The following is a 16,727-nucleotide window of genomic DNA, read 5'->3' as shown; positions in this document are numbered from 1 at the left end:
GCTCTGCTATATAAACAACATCCATCTATTGTTCTTACCACCACATACCTCCCATGTCCTCCAGCCACTTGATCAGTCAGTCTTTGGCCCATTAAAGGCAGCCTATAGGAAGGAGCTTGGATACCTTAGTCATTGGAATGACTCTACTGTTGTAGGCAAGAGGAACTTCCTAGGCTGTTATTATAAGGCTGCCCTGGCAGGGATGACGATCCAGAACATTAAAAGTGGGTGGAAATGGACTGGACTATGGCCTGTTTCTATGGCAAAGCCCCTTATGAGTCGTCTGCTGCTCCCATCAACACCAACACCATCAGCATCATCTCATCAGACCTGCAAAGGGCAGTCTGGAGGCAAGGAGGAAGTCAAGGAAGGCAGGGGAGCTGAAGGATGGGCTTCTGTATCGTCTGCAGTGGCATGGTCGACGCCAAGGAAGATGAAGGATCTGGCTGGCCAGTTGAAGCTATTCACAGAGCTGGATAATGATGCTAGTACTCAACGCCTCCTTTTCATAAAGGTGAAAAAAGGCTTCAGCGAGCAGTCCTATAAGCTGGCAACTGCCCAGCATAATCTTGAGCTCCTGCAGGCCCAAGTCACCAATAATGCAGCAAGGAAAAGAAGGACAGTCCAGATCGACCCAAACACCAAGTTCGCCAATATCAAGGACATCCAGAAGGCTCAAATTGAGGCTGGCGAAAAAGAGGGTATCACGGATGAATCCAGCGAGTCTGATTTACCTAGTGAAGCTGAAAGCTGTATTGTGGTGGCATCTAGACGAAGTCAATAGTTAATTGAACTTGGTGGTTATGATGGGGATAGCCTCATTTATGGGTGGGCGAAATGGGGGGGTGGGCGAAAAGTGGGTGCCCGACGTTACTTCATCTTTGAAGATAGGCGTCAAATTCCTCATTCTGTTGCCAAGCCCAACTATTGAAATGATGGAAGCAATGTTGGCAAGAAGTGATAAATGAAGAAAAAGCCGCAGTTGCCTATTCTCACGATATGCATTGCGAAACAAGTTTCTGCTTTCCTTGGTGACTAGTGGCTGTTGGTCTTCAAGCTCATTGGTTTTGCAACTCTTCTCTTCCATGTCAGAAATATGTTGATGATAGATACTAAGGGTCAATGTATGTGGAAGGAATGTGATTGTGGAGGTAAATTGTGTCCGTTATAGCGAAACAATCAAAGACTGGCGTGGTGGACTTCGGTACTGGGCTTGGTACTATTATATCTTCAAGTTAAAGCTGGCAACACATCTAGAAGAAAGAAAGTAGGGGGGGGGGGGGGGGGGGGGATGGAACCATCCGGAGGAAGTGAGCTTTCTTACTTCCCAAAGCCCATTCAGGAAAAATATCTTCGGTGGCGGAGAGTTTGTTGTGATAACGCGTGTAACTCCAACGAACAGGTAGCGTTTTCGTTCAGAAACAAATCCAAAGGAATTAAGCTCACTTAGCATGAAGACTAATCTTGAGCAATTCGGGTAGACTTTTTCAAGAAGCTTGCACTTGGCATACATCGTAGGAGCTAATCTGGAAGAACTAGGTTTGCTTCGTAAGGTTGAGAGCCTAGTCTAGACCAATTCTGTTTTCTTCGTTCAGAACTGCTATATTTCGTTCTCCAGAGTCGAGAATGTCATGGAAAATACAAAATAACCGACGGGCCGACTTCAGTTGTGGTCGGACCGAGATTGCGCCCAAGACGCTACATTCTGTCCAATCTCTGTATAAATTGGCTCGTACTCCTTCTCATCGATGGAAGTGGATTTGAAAATCAATGTTCGAACCCCTAAAGCTTAAATTCTCGCATTGAAATAGACTTATCCATCAACTGCCTTCTACTTCACCATGAAGTGCGACGTTGCCCTTTGTGCATCTTTGTTAGCTTCTACCGCAGCCGCTGCTGTGATTTCAACGGACGTAAGTCTTGATAACAACTTTACAGGCGTTCGATTTTTTGTGGTCACCTTACTATTTGATAATTGGTCCTATGGGAAAGAAAAGACAACTGACAACGGGATAGCAGCATGTCCCACCCTCTAACATTGGGGCTCATACCAACAATGTCGACTCCGAGTCAAGCGGCAACATAGCAGTATGGAAACACTTCGGTACAGGGAAGAAGACTCCCACCAAGAAGCCGACTATCTAGGGCAGTATTATAGTGTAATTGTTGTATGCTGTGGTGGCAATGTATAGCTTTGGTAGATGTCTCTGCTTTCTTTGACAAGGTGGAATCATGGGTGTGCTGAAGTCAAACTAGCTCAGAACTTATTGTATAGGCTTGTGACCCTGTTTTGTTCAACTTCTGTTGCACATTTCTATAAAAACAGAGATCGTGAGGTGATCGAACTCTCAATTTGACACGAAATCTATGTAAAATGGTTGAGGGTTGGCCATTTTGTCACTGTGGGAGATGGAGTGGCTGTTGGATGAGGATCTCTTGAACTGCCGAAAAGCCGCTTGAGCCCTCATCTTACACCTTTTTTTCCTATCATGGCCCACTTCGAATGCTTTGACTTGATTGTGAAAAGAGCGATTTTGCTGACGAGACGGCTCGTTGATTAGGTGCCTATGGAGGTCAAGCGCGGTTGTCAGGAAACAGGCTCTGCAGCCGTATCTACATGTATGTCTGATGCGTGGCCTCTGGCGCCTGCTGTCCAGCCGCGGGTCACCGCCCTCTCAACTTTTTACCATCCTTTTGCCAGGGTACAACACTGCTCTGAAGAGTAAGAGAGAGGTCAATTCAGCTCTGCTTGAAAAAAATATGGGGGCCGACTGTGTTGTTGCATAGGAACCAGCGAATCATTCTATGATGCGAGAACGGGGTTCCTGCACCCAGGCTCATTAGCCAAAGCGTGGCATGCATTATTCTAATTGGCCTAATGACTGCCTGTTCTTGCCTGTATCGCAGACGCCTCTTCAAGCACGATGTCGTTTTGATTGCGTCTTTGAGCAACATGGGAAAAGAAAAACCCTAGGCTGGATAGACCCTGTTGCAGTTTCAATGGCAGGACATCGGTTATAATTACGATCGAGATTTTTATTGTCACTGAGACTCTGAAAAGAGCGCTTTACAACCTCAGCGAGGACCTTCAGTCCAGTGTTGCACGCCAGGAGGCTTCGCACAAGACTACACGTCTACGGGAGCCTGCGTGGTGATCAAATGTCGCTGGAGAGACGTTGGACTACCAATTTTCGATTTGGAGCATAAGATGCTATCTGGCTTTGCTTCGTTACCAGACGGCTTTTTAAATACGAAGTCGGAAAGTGCTGTCATTTGTTGCTCGTTATCGTTTTCGTCGTCGTTTCTCCGGTGTGAGTGGGAACAGACCAGAGGGTGGTGATTCGCGCATCGTATTTTTAGGAGGCATGTTTTGGGGAGAGTGGTCCACTGCTTCGTCCACATGGTAGCTGACGCTCCAACGCCATATGTATGGAGCAAACAGAGTACACTTCTGAGAGATAGGAAATGAGACGCCGAGAAACGCCGACATACGAACGATGCCAACATAGTAGTGCTTGGAGTCTTGATTGACCGTCGGCTTCACGATTTCAACGGATGCGAATCCCGCTTCTTCCCATCATCAATCTCAATAATCGATTTGTTTGCTGCCACACTAAACACAATTAAGAGATACATACACTTTGGAGGTTTTTGAAGAGAGTCTCGACAATAATCGCCGTCCATCTTGAGTTCCAATTTTGGGAACGTTCATAACCCCCCTAACGGTTCTCGTCAAATTTCCTGGCGAGGGCACAAGTGCCAGTTTGAACACGTCACGCAGGTGACAGTGAACATTTTTGCGACAAATTCCGTCCTTTTCATCATCTTTATCCATAGCTTGGAACACAAGAATCAAGATGGAGAGAAACGTCATCAATCAGCCGGTCGAAACGGGGAGGTGAGCCAGACATATCAGGGGTAGAGATAGGACGGATTCGACTGTTGTCTTGAGCCAATTCTGATGACATGGTCAGTCATACTACTGAGGTGACGCAAGTATCAGAAAAGTCATTGTAATCATCTTTCCAGTGCCTTGGGGCCTTGAAGATTCCCTACGCTCCCTTCCCCCTTGACAGTTGCCGAGTCCCGGCCTCCAAGACTCCTCTAGACCCCCAAGATCGCGGACAAAAATGAACTAATGCAGCCAGTCTAATCAGAGATATGTTCGCAACCTGTCATAATGGTACGGGTGTTCGGCAGCGAAGGGAGTGGCTGAGTTCCGGCGAGCGGCGCCACAACACCACGAAAACGAGAACGAAACAAGTCAGATAACAGAGATAAACGACATGGACTAGCCGGGATTCCAGCCTCAGATCTCATCACAACTTGGCATTCCATGTCTTTTTTTCCGTCTCTTAATTGGTTGAGGCCCTTAAGTTTTCGTGGCGCTGCTGCACTGGTTCTCGCAGCTGTGTCTGTAAGTCAGACTACCCACTTTTCGGCACCCCCCCCATTTCGGCACCCCAAAAATGAAGCTATTCCCATCATACTCGTCGACTTCAATTAATCATTGACTTCTTCTAGATGCAACAACAATACAGCTTTCAGCTTCACTAGGGTATTCAGAGTCGCTGGATTCGGCTGCATCATCCTCTTTTTCCCCAGCCTTAAGTTGCGCCTGCTGGATGTCTTTGATGTTGGCGAACTTAGTGTTAGGATCCAGCTGGACTGCCCTTCTTTTCCTTACTGCAGTATTGGTGACTTGGGCCTGCAGAAGCTCCAGTTTCTGCTGGGTATTTGCCAGCTCATATGCCTGCTCGCTGAAGCCTTTTTTTACCTTCCTGAATAGAAGGCGTTGAGTAAAGGCATCATTCTCCAGCTCTGTGAATAGCTTCAACTGCCCAGCTAGATCCTTCATCTTCCTTGGCGTCGACCATGCCACTGCAGATGACGCAGATACCCATCCTTCAGCTTCCTTGCCTCCAGACTGCCCTTTGCTGACCTGATCAGATGATCCTGATGCTGCTGGTGTTGATGGGAGCAGTAGGGAGCTCATCAGAGGCTTCGCCATAGAGACAGGCCATAACCCTGTCCATTTCCAACCACTTCTAATGTTCTGCATCGTCATACCTGCAGTACGAGCCTTCTGATAACAGCCTATAAAGTTCCTCTTGCCTACAACAGTTGAATCATTCCACTGACCAAGGTATCCAAGCTCCTTCCTATAGGCTGCCTTGACAGGGCTGAAGACTGACTGATCAAGTGGCTGGAGGACATGGGAGGTATGTGGCGGTAAGAACAATAGATGGATGTTGTTTATATAGCATAACCACATAAAGTCAGTCGTTGTATGACTCCCATGTCCATCCATGATCAGCAGCCTGACCTCCTTGCCCTGAGGAAGAGTCTGAGGGATGAAGACCTTCTGCAGCCATTCAACTGCAGTGGCATCTGAAGTCCATCCATTCTCCGTTGCAGTGAATTGCCATCCTTCATAAGGGCCAAGGTCTAGAGGAAACCACTGCTGCTGGACTGCCTTGCCCTTATAGATAACGAGGGGATTCAGAACATGGCCCAGGGCAGAGATGCATTCGATGATGGATACCCATGCCCTTGATCCAGGCTGTTTCTTACGTACAGACTTCGTCTCAGACATGCCCAGCACCAGCCCATTAGATCCCTGGCCCTCAAGGATACCAGTCTCATCCATGTTGTATCTATTAGCTGGTTTGATGCTGGTGATCTCTGGTATGGCGAGTAGTTTGAACCAGTCCCTGATGACCTCAGTAGATGCCCCATTAACACGCCTAGAATCGATAGGGCGACTTCTCTGGACCTTGACTGATGGATTCCTCTTCAAGAAGGCTTGGATCCAGCCTTTTCCTATAGGCTCTGTATCCCCCATGGCATGGAGGATCCTTTCTGCGAATAGCCTCACTTGCAGATGGGTTGGGGCAACACCAAGGGCATGCTGAATGCGAACCCATTCAGCCAGTTTAGCCTCCTGACTAACAGAAAGTCTCTGCAGGTCAGAAAAGGCAATTGACCTTGGTTGAGTGCCCTTAATCCGATACTGAAGTGTTGATCTTGGGATGCCATACACCTGACCAGCCCTCTTAATGGGCATGCCGTTGGTTATTGCGTCAAGGGCCTGATTGACTTCATCTTCGGTATACTGGCCCATAAGGTCGAAAAGAAGCTCTGAGGAAAAAATGAGGTTATTCGCATAAGTATAGAAAATGTTGTTGATGTTGAAAGTTGAGGGGTATGTTCTGGTGATGAGGCATTTGAGGCATTTTTGGGGTGCCGAAATGGGGGGGGTGCCGAAAAGTGGGTAGTCTGACTTACCGCGACCCAAATGCAAATAACCTTGCATTTCTACGCATCGCCACATTATCGCTGGCTCATTATTACACTCTTGTCAGCCCACCAGACCCAAACGTGCGTAATACCGGAAAGCATGGAAGAGGCTCATCAGGTTTTTTCCTTAGTCTTGGTGAGCGCTGTCGTCAAAACGGTCCACGCTCGCAAGGACAATCCTTGCTTCTTCACCTATGAAGGACGGATTTTAACACACAAGCTAAAGCATGAAGTCCGTTGCTGACCTGCGTGAGAATGATATTGGAGACCTCTTGAAAAGTCATCATCAATAAGCTATATTATAGGATCGAGGGTGCCGTAGTTCATTTCCATTTCCCCAATCCACAGCTCATCCGGATTGCGAACCAGATATCACGACCATTGTTACTTGCCAGACTACCAAAAACATCTGCCAGCGGCGCCAACACCATTGGAAATGTCGCAACAACAGACCAAAGACCAGTACTACAGGTACCACCCATCTACTGCTCTCGCAGCAGTCACAGCAGCCTTATTCGCCTTATCGTCTGCCTACCACCTGTTTCAGTTGTTACGCAAGAGAACGTGGTACTTTATTCCGTTCTTCTGCGGATGTCTTTGTGCGTAATTCTTCCTCATCCCTTCTTTTGGCTGGTAAAACCGATTCTAACAGGTTGTCGTTTCATGCAGTGGAAGCTATTGGGTATGGCGCACGCGCGATAAATGCCTCCAAGACTCCAGATTGGATCCTTGTGGTTTTTATCATTGAAACCCTCTTCGTCCTTCTGGCCCCAGCCCTCCTGGCTGCGTCTATCTACATGGTTCTAGGTCGCATTATCAGGCTTCTTGATGCTGGAGATTTGGCTTGGGTGTCTCCTAAATGGTTGACCAAGCTCTTCGTGGCTGGGGACGTCATTTCCTTCATCACACAGCTTGCTGGTAGGTGATTTCTCGTATTTCCCAACTGCCTGGTCTTCAAAATCCTCAAGATCTTCTTTCTATCATCACGTTACTACATAACAACCCTGCTGACTCAAGTTGCAGGGGGCGGCATTCTTGCTTCGGCGGACGACAAGAAAACGAACGACTTGGGCAAGTACATTATACTTGTTGGCCTCGCCATCCAGATCGTCTTCTTTGGGTTTTTCTTTGTCGTCACGATCGCGTTCCATCGACGCTTCTCTCATGACCCGAGAAGCATCAGCACGGATCCAACCTTTCCTTGGCGGTTTTACATCGTCATCCTTTACGCCGTCTCGGCCCTTATTCTAGTGAGATCGGTTTTCAGGGTTGTCGAATACGCTATGGGAAAGGATGGTGAGCTCATGAGTAAGGAGGTTTACATCTACATTTTCGACGCCTTGCTCATCTTCGTTTGCGTCGCCATCTTCAACGTCTGGCACCCTAGCCGCGTTGTCTCGGCAAACATAAAAACAGAGACTCAGAGCGAGACGGAGATGGGGGCTGTGTAAACACGTGCTGCCGTTGTCTGACGCAGTGAGCTGACTTGGAGCTGTTCTTCTGTTCCATGGGCTCCTACATCAACTGGATAATAACTTTCCTGTGCGAGTAGTTGCGGATCGCCTTACTGTCTGGGAGTAATGAAGCGAAAGTCGCCTAATTCATTGAAACCTGTATAGATGACAGTGTGTAAATTTCCATCCTTATTCTTTGCGTACACAGTCTGAAATCTAGACGGCGTTGGATATTTTAGCTTTCGGCTAAAACCAACGTAAAAGTTACACCAATCCTTGATAAAACATGAAGCAAAATGTCAACAACATATCTTCAGGTCTAGTTTTCCGGTCAAAGGCTGTTACATCCTTAAAATTTTGCGTCACACCTGCTGTCTCTGATTTAAGAGGGATCAGGTTATATAATCTAAGGCTTCAGAATGGATGTTACATGATGAACGATGATTTGAAGGGACGGTTTTTGCCCCGTTGCTTTACAATGCCTCTAGTCTTTTTGATGATAATATGTCCTGTCGAAGATTTCACATGAAATCCGTCGCTGATGATCTATTCTTTTCGGACCATTGAATACAAGATGTGTGGCCACCTCATATATATTATTTCGAGTGTCTAGCAGTGTCCTGCTGAGTACGCAAAATCTCCGATTCACCCTCGGCGACCCATCCTAAACTGTTTGATGGAACTAAGGACGTCTCGTCCAATCCCACCCTTAACAACGTAACTGAAACAGAGCACCAACTCATGATCGAGGCTTTGAAAGCATAGGGAGCGGAAACGAACCTACCATGGTCATGCTTCAACGAGGCGGAGCAGGCCAATGAATGGATTCAGAAAGCTGCACTGGCCATCAGTCAGGTCGCAAAGACACGACATTGTGACCTCTTATCCCATCGCGCTCTACAAACAGATCAGCTTACTCGGACTCATGAACCGAGAACTTTCCTAGCCACCGACACACCGCTGGCGGGCCTCTCCAGGGGGACAAATATTTTGAAGTTGGTCTCCACGGATTAGAGCTCAGCAGCCACAGAACTATCCTGGTGGCTTCGGCAAAAGTGCACCCTGGGGTGCGTGTTTTTCAATTAGCCATTGTTGTGACTGTTTCTACGATGTCGGTATCCACGATTTGCTCAATAATGGAGTTTCGTGGCTACAGGGCTTCGAGGCGAACATTGCTGCGGGAACGGGGCCAGCGGATCACGAGATTCTTCAACGACTCAGATCCTGACATGGGTCAAAATGAAGCGCAATCAGAATATCGGGGTAGTCATCTCGCGATATTACAGGAGATTGAGAGAGAAATTGAGTCAGAGAAGATGATCTGCTCCTCTCGGAGCGCGCAACTCGTTAGAATTGCGAGTTCTCGGTCGGCTCTGCTCTGATGGAATAACCTTCTAGATCAACAACAAACAAAATAGGAACTAATTGCTATACACACACTTAGCAGGTGTACGAATCATGTCACGAAAGGTCTTTATAAATATGTACGACTCATAGAAGCTGCAACGCGAGGCACCAGCTCGTCTAGAAGTTTTTTTCTTGGTCGTGAAGCTCGTGTATCCCAATTCGGAGAACTCCTGACTCGGGGGTCCTCACTATCAACGGCAATGGAAACCCGAAAAAGGTTGCACTCGCATTAGGCTCGTCGTTAAGGTAAATGGAGCCCACCGGATAGACAAGGGAGATGCCTGTGACGGCCAGATGGCCGCTGGGGTTTGTCGACACCGGCTCACGTATTCCGACCACCTCGACGGCCATCGACCCCTATTTGTAGAGAACGGCCGGTCCTCCGAATCAATATATGCTTGAATGTCACCCACGTGCCGACTTGATGGTAGCTATGAGGGGATTGAACCCCGCAGAGGACATTGGCATCCAGAGGGGACCCTTGTCAGTGATTTCTCGAGCTGCCTTATTCGGCCGAGTAACCTTGGCAATCCTACGATGTGGCCGGCGTATATAAGACGTGTGTTTCTGGAAGCCAAGAGAGGAAACAAGATGGAATCACCATCCGGGCCCCCTTTCTTCTAAACCTCCGCCGTAAGTTCGTTGTCCACGATGCAGTTCAAGACGCTCCTCGCACCCATCCTCCTCGCCGAGGCGGCGCTGGCCCAAGGTCTACCTCTCCGGGTGGTCACTTTCAACATCCGCTACGACGCCGGGTCCCGCGAATCCGGCGAGAAGCCGTGGTGGGACCTCTTCTGCTCGATCTCCAAGGACCGTTGCCGCCAACCGCACGTCATCGACGCCATCGCCAAGACGGCGTCCGGCGCGCCGTCGGGTGCCGCCACGGTCATCGGGCTCCAGGAAGTGCTCGACAACCAGCTGAAGGACATCCAGAACGGCCTCGGGTCCGGCTGGGCCCATATCGGCGTCGGGCGCGACGACGGCAAGAAGTCCGGGGAGTACAGCCCGATCTTCTACCGCACCGACGCGCTCCGGCTGGTGTACGAGGAGACGAAGTGGCTCTCGCCGACGCCGGACCAGGTTTCCTTCGGCTGGGGCGCGGGCAGCCGGCGCGTCGTCACCCTCGCCGTCTTCGAACACGTCGCCAGCGGGAAGAGGTTCATCCACGCCAACACGCACCTGGACAACGTCAGCTCCCAGGCGCGCTCCGAGGGGATCAAGGTCGTCGTGTCCCGGATCCAGGCGGTGCAGTCCAAGTACGGCCCCCTGGGCGTCACGCTGACCGGCGACTTCAACTCGGACCCCAACGGCGATGCGTACCGGACGCTGTCCGCGACGGGGTTCCTGGGCGAGCTGTATAACCTGGCCACTCCGGACCAGAGGGCCGGGACGAACCAGCTGACGTACACGACGTTCGATACGTCCAAGCAGGGCAGCCGCATCGACTTTGTCTGGCTTGGGCCCAAGGATGCGAAGAAGTTCTCGGTCCAGCGGTACGAGATCCTCAACAACAACGTCAACGGCATGCTCATCAGCGACCATCGGCCTGTTGTGGGAGACGTCACACTGTTGTCGTAATGTAGCTGGCTGAGGATTAGTATAACTCAAGCAAATAAGGGTTGTCGCAAAAAAAAAAAAAAAGAGCCGCCATTCATTGCGGGCAGTTATTCACGCTCGTATATCAGATTTCTTTTCTGCAACAAGATGCATTTGAAAATGACAAATGTCACTGACGAGTAGCCCGAGAGACATTCGGCGGCTTTATTCGATTTTGTTTCGTAACTATCAACGGGGGAAACCCAACATGAGTGACATAAGACTTGATAGAAGAGTTGAAGTATCGTGGAGGGAGGCAACTCGATCTGCCGAAAGAGATGCCCGGCTGCTCCCTTCTCAGAACTATTCTAGCGCCGTTCCTTGCCCGCCGCTCTTGAGTTGCCAAGGCCACAGAAAGAATCGCCTCTGGAATATCATCAGCCAATGTTGCCGGATCTTGTTTTGCCCACTTCACTAGCCCGTCTAAAATTGGCATCGGACCACACAGCGACGTCAAAACGCTGCGCCCCGCCTGCAACCGTCCAGATTTAGTATGTTTTAGTTGGCTCCAGGCCACCTTCAATGCCTACGTTAATCGAAATGGAAGCGGTCAGTCTCGCGGTCCGGTGACCGACCGTCCGTTCACACGCGGGAGAGGGAAGTCTAACCGAGTTGTTGGGCGCGGGGGGGACATTGCCTGGATCACCCTTCCAATCTTCCCATCTGAGATGAGTCAGCCGTAGGGGGAAGAAAACGCAGATAACTTTGTTATCGTCATTGATAACAACGGGGCGCTGCGGTTGCATACTTCTTTCAGTCGCAAGACTCTGTTCGGCCCATACACCCGCGTCCGTCTCCTTCTCGACTGTTTCCAAAGGGAGACTCCGTTTTTTTATATAATACATTTCGTCCAGTCTCCCGTTGCCGTCGGTCGTCGTTCTCTAGCCATGTTCTCGATTGCGGCCACTATCGCCCCGCGCCGGCTCGCGCTGCTCCCCCAGAGCCTTATCTCGCGAGATGACGCATCCGAGATCCTCGGCAGCATCAGCATGGCTGCCTTCCTGTGCCTCCTGGTAAGTGGACTCTGACACCGGTCATGGCTTCAACTTCCTCACGCCGATGGTATCTAGCTGCCACAGCTCGCTGCGAACTACAGGTTGAAGAGCGCCGACAGCTTGTCGATGGCCTTTCTCTTCATTTGGCTCCTTGGCGATGTGACCAATCTGTTGGGTGAGAAGCCCCGTCCGTATCCCGCGGCTTGGCATATCGCGCCCTCCCAGGTTGATCCTGAACTGACTGATGGTCTTATCAAACCGGCGCAGGGGGTCTAGCCAACCACATTGCCCCGGCAAGCATCGCGGTGACGGGCTATCTGTGCTTCTCGGACTCCACGCTCATCTGCCAGTGCCTTTACTACAACTCCAAGCAACGGCTTCGTGGTTCTCAACGGTCAGGTCCGACGACACCACAGTCTCCGGAGTGTCAGCCGCTTCTTGGTCCCTCGTCCTCGTCCCGAGACAGACGAGCATCTGACCGCACTCAAGACGACGAGACTAGCAGCGGTCCGGCCGTCCCGCATCAGGAAGGCAAGGAGATCCCCGTGGAAGCCGTACGGACTCTCCACGACTGGCGATTCAACTTGGCTTGCATCTTGGCAGTACAGATCCTCGGAATCACCGGTTGGTTCGTACTCCGCGCATTGGGTCTACTTGGAAACGACGAATCTCCCGGAAGCGTGGGCGTCACCGACATTGACGGCATTTCTCACTCTCTCGGCTCGGCCCTTGGCATCATCGGCGCCATCTGCTATCTCTGGTAAGACTTTTTTACGTCGAGAGGCAACGCATTGAAGCTAACCGGCCTAGTGCCCGCATTCCCCAGATCATCAAGAACTACCGAGGGAAATCCTGCGAGGGCAAGTCGACACACCCAGGTGCTGTATCGTATCACTGGCGCTAATCAGTTTGGGGAGCAGGTCTCGCGCCGTTGTTCTTGCTTTTGTCGATCACTGGCAACTTGACCTACGGACTCAGCGTGATCGCGTACAAGCAGGACAGGGACTATCTTCTCACAAGCCTGCCTTGGTTGATGGGGTCGCTGGGAACGATCGTCGAGGACTGTGTTATCCTGCTGCAAGTTCGCCTTTACTCGCGGTTGGAGAAGCAGCCCAGCCAGTCTGCGAGCATCTGAGAGGAGACGTTGTTAATGATTTCATGACATTGGGTATCTGGTATCTCATCTATGATACATTGGCGTTGGTAGACGGTTTCAACTGAGAAGCCTCACTTTGTTTTAGTCTCCCAAGCATGTTGCCACGGCCGTTTATTACACAGTCGGCCATTCCTGCTCTTGAATATCCACCTAATTATGTACTATCCATGTGTCCCTCCGTCTGCACTTTTTAGAAACCAAGTTTTTCGAAGTGAATCAGATGCCCCCTTTTCCGGCCTACGTACGTTGTATACGCAAGGCTTGCCGAAGTGACGGCGAGCACAGAGAGCAAAGCAGGCCAGTTGAACTGTGCCGGTCGGAAGAAGACAATGGTTGAGAGGTACGAGAGGAGCTCGAACGCGTTTTGCCAGGCCGCCTCGACGGTAGAGAAGCGACCACGGCTTTCCGCTTCGACTTCCTGTGGAAGCACCAAGGTCAGCATTGCGCAACAGCTTCCTAACAAAAGGGGGGGGGGGGGGGGGGAGGGGGAAGGGGGCTGAGGAAGTCTCACCTCCTGAACAATTATCTGCGTGCACAAGTCGAATCCTCGGAGTCCGAGACGACTGACAATGGTTCCGGCAACGAGACCGGTCGCCGAGACCAGGGGGTTCGGCACGAAAACCCAGAAGACGACCAGACCAGCGATGAGCGGCATGACCTGGCAGTTGCTCAGCCATAGACCTGCTCTCACCGGCCCGATCCGCGCGATGAGCCAGGGTGCCACCCACGTCGCCAGCACCTCGAACACGACGCTGATGGTTCTCGCAATGCCGATGTACGTCGTGGTGTAGCCGGACGCGACGAGGTACGTCACCATCTGGCCGCCGAAGCTGAGGACCGTGAGATAGAGCAGCGATCCCGCAAAGGATGGTAGGAACGCGCGGTGGCCGAAGTAGAAGCCAAAGTCTGATGCCGATTTTCTGAACAGCCGCCACACATTCCGCCCGGGTCGCGCGGATGACGGCGCATCCTCTGTAGTCGAAGGGAGCTCGGTGTCCGGTTTGCCCTTTTGCTCTTGCAGGCTGGGGACTTCGTCGTATATCCTCGCGATGGCGTAGTATTCCACCACGACCGACGCCATGTTCATGGCGAAGTTGACGATGATGGCGATTTCCGTCGAGAACCCGTCGACAATAGCAATGAATAGGGGCGCCAAGAGCTTGCAGAGAAGATCGATTCGGCGCATTTGTGCGTTGAGGTTGGCGAGGACCTCTGTGTCCCCCTTTGCGAGGACGACAACCTAGGCACACATGGTTTAGAAGGATTCCGCGTTAGTTCCATCCCTGACCGACTCACCCAGTCCTTTTCGACCGAGACCATGTTGATGATGGAGTACAGCTTTTCACCACAAGCCAAGAGGGAGAGGAGGGCCAGAAGGCCCGGCCGGCCATATTCGCCAAGGGGCAGTCCTCGCAAGAGGATATAAAGAATCACGCAGGAAGCCGACACGGCAAGTCGTTGAAACACTAACAGGGTGTTGGCTCAAAAATGTCCCAGACTGACGAGTGCGAGACGGGAGGGGACGGCAACGCCACTGACCTATGGACGCGCGAACAACCTTTAAACGGTCGTTGTTGTCGATGTAGTGCCCGACCGTCGACGCGAACAGCAGCGCCGAGAGGCCTCGGGTGAGCGCGTAGAGCGACATGGGCAGCAGAGTCCCCGGGAAGATGGTTGCGAGGTACAGTACGGCGCCAAACTCGAACATGCGCGAGTTCCAGGTGGACAGAAAGTGCGACAGGTAGAGTCGGCGTGTAATTCGGGGGGTCACTCGGTGGGTGACAGCGGCCGAGCCATCGCCGTGCTCGGCTCCGCTGCCGAGGAGCGGCGTTTGCTCGTCGGGGAGAACATGTTCTTCGTCGTCGAGATGCCGAGACGCTGTCATTGTCCAGAGAGCAGCAACAGTAGCAGCAGCAGCAGTGAACCGAGGTGTGGTAATCCAACTGAGAGGAGCCGAGACGATGGTCGAGAGATGGAAATCGGGATTACCATGATGATGCGCGCCTTGACAGAGGCGAGACGGGGAGGTATATAGACAACCTGACCAGCCATGTCTGACAAACACAAACTCATACACTCAAGCGAGCAGCATGTGGTCTCCGTTAGCAAATGGAAACGAAGCCAGCCCGGCCTGCATTCCCAGCGATTGGGGACGGAGGTGGTCTAGTTCCGTGCCAGGGGGGGGGAGGGGAGGGGACGGATGGGTGTCTCAAGAACTACCGGAGCTATAACCCTTGTCCGTGCTGAACCGAATGATGGGGAGAGATGGAGAGGTGTGGGCAGACGGAGGTAAAGGGGGTTCCGTTCCGTTCCGTCTCCGTTTGCAGAGAACATTCCTTCTATCCAGGACCGCTTGAACTGCGCCCAATAGTGAACACTGAGTACATGATCTACCTTGGATCCGAAAGCAAATCATGAGAATACCAGCACCATTTCAATTATACTTTGGAGTACAGAAGTATCCGTAGTTTGGCAGTAGACAGTGCTCAGAGCATCTATGAATGACCTTGGAAGATCAACCACAAAGCCTAGCTCGTCGAGCCACCTGATCTTCATGATCCTTGCTCGTAGCTTATGTCATCGGAAGCAATCAGGGGACCAGCTCCGCTTACTCATTCTTTTCAAGCTTCTGAAAAGCTCGGATTTCATCATAGACGGAGGTTGGCTGCCTCCGTCTCCATTTTGTCCCAACATGCCACCTCCGATGGGTCTCGAGACAACAACCAAGACGACAACGACCTCCTCCGCAGACGTCTGCGGGTTATCAATCTAATCTCAGAATGCCGCCGAAGCGAGCCTGCGACGTATGCTACCGCCGGAAGGTGCGTACCGTGACTCCATGAACAACCCCCCCCAACCAACGTGCATAAGACTCCTAAGCGTGAACCTGACTTGGCATTACTGAGCGTTTCCGTGTAGATCCAGTGCTCCATTCCCGCAGATGGTCCTCCGTGCGACTGGTGTAGTCACCACGGATCCGCCTGTTCCTTTAACCGAGATGCGCCGCGGAGGACAAAACGCACAAAGTGAGTGCATCGTCCCCAGGTCGAGCAAGCAAGCAACCGTGTGGGGAGTGATGCGTCGGGTCTTTCTTCTGATACCGTAGGCCAGAGTGACTTTGGGCGACGTAGAGTGTCTGAACGACCGTATCCAGCAACTAGAGGATGCGTTGGCCCAGGCGAACACCCGGTCTGCGATTCATGAAGAGAGCTCCGGCCAGCCAACTCCGACGGTCTCGATTTCCGAACCAAGCACCGCACCCATCCGAAGTCCCACAACCGCAGGCTCGGCCTCCCATGCTCATACGAATACCGAGCATCGTTACTCACCTCTCATCATCTCACGAACCCCCGGACATGCCGCCGGTGACATACTGGGTTCCACTTCCAAAGCCCTTCAGCCCGGCAGCCATATCGGGCCAAACTGGTTCTTCAGAGGTATTCACGCCTTCTCCGACGAGGGTCGTCGGTGGATCTCGTCCAAGACTGCTCAACCTCTTGACTGGACCAAGCTGCGAATATTCACCGCCACACCTTCACCGCTGGTAGCAGGATGTGCACAATCGTCGGCGGAGCTCTGCGAGTTGCCAGGCAAAGAGGCCTGTCGAGAGCTTGTAGCACTTTTCCTCCAGTCAACCTTCCAACTCGACTTCCCTGTGATCGACCCGGTCCTCATCGAAGAGACCATCGACCTAGCTTATGAAGATATCGACAATGGGCCCCCCGCGCCAGTTCATCTAACGGCCCAAGCATGTGTGTTCGCCGCTCTCAGCATCATAGCCTTTTTGCCAGGGCATCCTTTTCCCGTCAATGGTGATGC

The 16,727-nt window shown here is 51.5% G+C and overlaps 4 protein-coding genes across 4 annotated transcripts; 3 read left to right on the top strand and 1 right to left on the bottom strand.

Annotated features, from left to right (window-relative positions):
* Nucleotides 1–6,736: 6,736 nt before the first annotated feature.
* CH63R_13245 (Rta1 domain-containing protein) lies at nt 6,737–7,751 on the top strand (the record flags this gene model as incomplete). The annotated part of the gene is made up of 3 exons (XM_018308219.1): nt 6,737–6,899; nt 6,970–7,218; nt 7,324–7,751. 3 exons carry the CDS (start codon nt 6,737–6,739, stop codon nt 7,749–7,751), a joined length of 840 nt encoding a protein of 279 aa, XP_018152636.1.
* A 2,061-nt stretch (nt 7,752–9,812) lies between these two features.
* On the top strand, nt 9,813–10,739 carry CH63R_13244 (Endonuclease/Exonuclease/phosphatase; the record flags this gene model as incomplete). Its single annotated transcript, XM_018308218.1, has 1 exon — nt 9,813–10,739. The coding sequence occupies one exon, from the start codon at nt 9,813–9,815 to the stop codon at nt 10,737–10,739; it is 927 nt and encodes a 308-aa protein (XP_018152635.1).
* A 905-nt stretch (nt 10,740–11,644) lies between these two features.
* CH63R_13243 (Vacuolar membrane pq loop repeat protein) lies at nt 11,645–12,656 on the top strand (the record flags this gene model as incomplete). The annotated part of the gene is made up of 4 exons (XM_018308217.1): nt 11,645–11,770; nt 11,828–11,939; nt 12,020–12,512; nt 12,563–12,656. The coding sequence occupies 4 exons, from the start codon at nt 11,645–11,647 to the stop codon at nt 12,654–12,656; spliced, it is 825 nt and encodes a 274-aa protein (XP_018152634.1).
* A 442-nt stretch (nt 12,657–13,098) lies between these two features.
* CH63R_13242 (Iron transporter) lies at nt 13,099–14,793 on the bottom strand (the record flags this gene model as incomplete). Its single annotated transcript, XM_018308216.1, has 4 exons — nt 13,099–13,326; nt 13,420–14,148; nt 14,205–14,374; nt 14,448–14,793. The coding sequence occupies 4 exons, from the start codon at nt 14,791–14,793 to the stop codon at nt 13,099–13,101; spliced, it is 1,473 nt and encodes a 490-aa protein (XP_018152633.1).
* Nucleotides 14,794–16,727: the final 1,934 nt, after the last annotated feature.

Source organism: Colletotrichum higginsianum, chromosome 9 (assembly GCF_001672515.1).
Source record: "Colletotrichum higginsianum IMI 349063 chromosome 9, whole genome shotgun sequence".
Lineage (NCBI taxonomy): Eukaryota > Fungi > Ascomycota > Sordariomycetes > Glomerellales > Glomerellaceae > Colletotrichum > Colletotrichum higginsianum.
The sequence above is the reverse complement of the archived record's forward strand: the minus strand, read 5'-3'. Positions and strand labels throughout refer to the sequence as shown.